General features: G+C 36.0%; 1 protein-coding gene across 1 annotated transcript; it reads right to left on the bottom strand.

The window, feature by feature from the left end:
- On the bottom strand, positions 1-944 carry LOC110576128 (olfactory receptor 1009-like). Its single transcript, XM_044919498.1, is given in 2 exon segments — positions 1-176; positions 179-944. Coding segments are annotated over 2 exon segments (942 nt in total).
- Between the last annotated feature and the right edge of the window lie 2,507 nt (positions 945-3,451).

Raw genomic sequence — 3,451 nt, 5'->3', positions numbered from 1 at the left:
TTAGCTTCTGACGCAGAACTTCCTCCTAACGATCATTCTGCGCATGGCAGCTTTCACTTCTTTATTTCTCAAGCCGTGGATGAGAGGATTCAACATGGGGATCACCACGGTGTAGAACACCGACACCACTTTATTGACGTCCAGGGAAAAAATTGCACTTGGCCTTACATAGATAAGAAGAGAGTCCCATATAAGATGGACACCGCCGTGAGATGCGAGGAGCAGGTGGAAAAGCCCTTGCGCCTCGCATCTGCAGAGCGGATCCTCAGGATGGCAGTAAGGGTGTAAAAATAGGAGATTATAATGGTCAGGCTACTGACAACCAGGACGGCTCCAGCCACAATGAAAACCAACAATTTATTGATCTGGGTGTCAGCACATACCAGAGAAAGAAGGCGGGACATGTCACAGAAGAAATGATTGATAATGTTGGAGCAGCAAAAGGGAAGCCGGGAAGCAGCTGTTGTATGAGTCATGGTGCTCAGGAACCCGACAGCCTAGGGTCCAACCACCAGCTGTATGCAAAAGCTCTGCAACTTGGTAACGGAATACAATAATGGGCTACAGATGGCCACATAGCGGTCACAGGCCATGGACGCCAGCAGAAGACACTCTATGGCCACAAAGAACCCAAAGAACCATTGCTGAAAAGCACAGCCCAAGAAGAAGATGACCTTCCTTTCGGCAAAGAAGTCACTGAGCATCTTGGGACCCACTACTGACGAAAAGCAGATGTCCACAAAGGACAGGTGACTGAGAAAAAAGTACATGGGAGTGTGAAGGCGGGAATCCATCTGGATGAGAATAATCATACCCAAGTTTCCTGTCATGGTAACCAGGTAAAAAAGTAGAAAGAGCAAGAAAAGGAAGACTTGCATCTGAGGATGATACTTTAAACCTATGAAAAAAAACTCTGTGATTCTTGTATAGTTTCCATCAGCCATTGATTGTGTTGGTCTTCTAGAGTGAGAAAAGCAGAAAATAGATAATGCATACAACTTTATATAATTTAAAAGCATAACATAACACACAAGAAAAGAAACTACAGGTCCAATTTGGGAACATCGATATAAAAAGAGACTAATTAAATGCTAGCAAATCAAATATAGTGAAGTTCTTAAGAGCAATATGGCTTAAATGTTTTAAAGAGAAAATCAGAACTAAGAATTGGGTCACCATTTGAAAACCTATAAAATTACTCACCACATTTACATATTAAAAGAAAATGCATTATAATTATTTTAATAAAATTCTTTAAAGAATTTGATAAAATGTGGCTCTCAAAAATAAAGAAAGAAAGAAAGAAAAGAAAAGGAAAAGAAACAGAGAAAAACTTTCCAAACTGGAAACAAAAAGGAACTATTTAACTCAGTAAAAAGAATCTTCCTGAAACTTCCAGAGAATATATGTGTGCAGGGTAAGCACTGGAAACATTCACACTATAACCAGAAACTATATATTCTCACAATTTGTACTATTTAACGTTATACTGGAGAACACTTCTGAAGTACTAAACCATAAGCAAAGAAAGACAATGTAAGAATTCTAGAAAACAGAGATAAGAAAATACTGTCACTATTTGCAGGCAAAATTGTACAATAGCCAACCAATAAGATAACTTTTTTAGAAAAAATTAAACAGTTCAACAAGGTAGTGAAGATAAGTATAAAAAAGTCAATAATAATTATTTATGAATTATAATGGAAAACTTACATTCATTGACTCAAATTGATAAAATAGCTATAAATAAGCCTAACAAGGAATGTTCAAGATTCGTATGAAGAAAAATACAAATTATAGAACTTTACTGTGCAAGGGAAGAAATGCCTAAATCAGTGAAAAATACATTTCATGTTTTTTTATGTATTTATTAAGATTCCTTTCTTCCTGAGAAAGCAAAACTTAGCTCTAACAGGGAGAGTGAGAATCTGCATGGCCATTCTTCAGGTTGGAATAACAGACACAGATAAATCAATTGTGAGGTGAACAGGAAACAATATTTCTCCCACAGATATGCTACAGCTATAAAGTGTCTTAACAACATTGGGGGGGTGACAAATGCTTTATTACTCAATGAGACACTTTATTTTTTTTAATTGTTATGTTCAATTAGCCAACATATAGTACATCATTAGTTTTTGATGTAGTGTTCAGCGATTCATTAGTTTTATAAAACACCCAGTGCTCATCACAACACATGCCTCCTTAATACCCATCACCCTGTTACCCCCTCCCCCATCCCCCTTCCCTTCTGTAACCCTTAGTTTGTTTCCCAGAGTCCAGAGTCTCAGAAACTTTATTTTCTAAAATTTCAGGCTATCTAAAATTTTTGTTTGAAATTGTATCAGCAAGATGAAACATCCCACTCTGGTCTGGAATATCTGACAGAGCAAAACAGTTTCGATTCCCAACACAGGTACAAAACTCCACGTGAGGGATATCTGGATACAACTCTCTACATCTATCTTACCTTTGTAATTTTCAAGGAAACAGGACCCTGCGCTACCTGTTTGGTTTAGACCTTTTCTGATGTTGTGATGTTTTGAGCTCATCAGAATTGTTCTTGATTTAAATTTTACCTAACTGTCCCACTTCTCAAAAACCTATAATAATTCTAATTTTTCTTTGTTCAACAAAACAGCCATGGTTCATAGGGTGTATGGTCTCCCTCATTGCAATGGGTCAAAAGCTGACTGGGTCAGGCTACAAACTTGCTCCTGGATGTTTAAGACTGATTTAAAGAACACCCACCACACTGTGTGGCAAATTAATGCAATTCTAACCAAATTGGAAAAATTAAATGAAAATACAATTTTTAATAAGACAATCTGATTTTTAACTCATGGAAGAGAAAAATATTCAAAAATAGCAAAGACAATTTCAAAAAAGAAAAACAAAGAAAAGGGATGTAGTATTCTGGATATCAACAAATAAATGAAGCCATCATACTTACACCAATAAGGTGTTGTTACTAGAATAGATGGGAGATGAACAGGAGACAGAAAAACTAGAAAAACCATAGGCAGACCTAGGCATAGATATCAATTTAGTATGAATAAAGGTGTTCTTTCAATCAGAAAAGTAAAGATTAATTACCCCTACAAAAGTGTTACAATATTTGGATGACCATTTGAAAAAATAGGTAATATTAAAATTCTATCCCACACCACTAAACTAAAAAGAAAAATTCTAACTATAAACATGTAACATAAAAACACCAAAGAATAGTATTATGATGTGTTGTAGTGTTGGTCTTCTAAAACAGAACATAAAAATCACCTGAAGAAAATGGGGAAACATTTTACTACATCATAATTTTAAGCAGATGGATGCCAAATACACTCCAAGGAAAAATAAGACACACAGATGGAAAAAATACTGACGCATATGTCACAAAGGATTAAAATCAGATCACACAAAGAACTGCCACAAATTATCCACTAAAATACTC

This window comes from Neomonachus schauinslandi, chromosome 11 (assembly GCF_002201575.2).
Source record: "Neomonachus schauinslandi chromosome 11, ASM220157v2, whole genome shotgun sequence".
NCBI classification, from domain to species: domain Eukaryota; kingdom Metazoa; phylum Chordata; class Mammalia; order Carnivora; family Phocidae; genus Neomonachus; species Neomonachus schauinslandi.
This window is presented reverse-complemented; position numbering and strand designations above follow the sequence as displayed.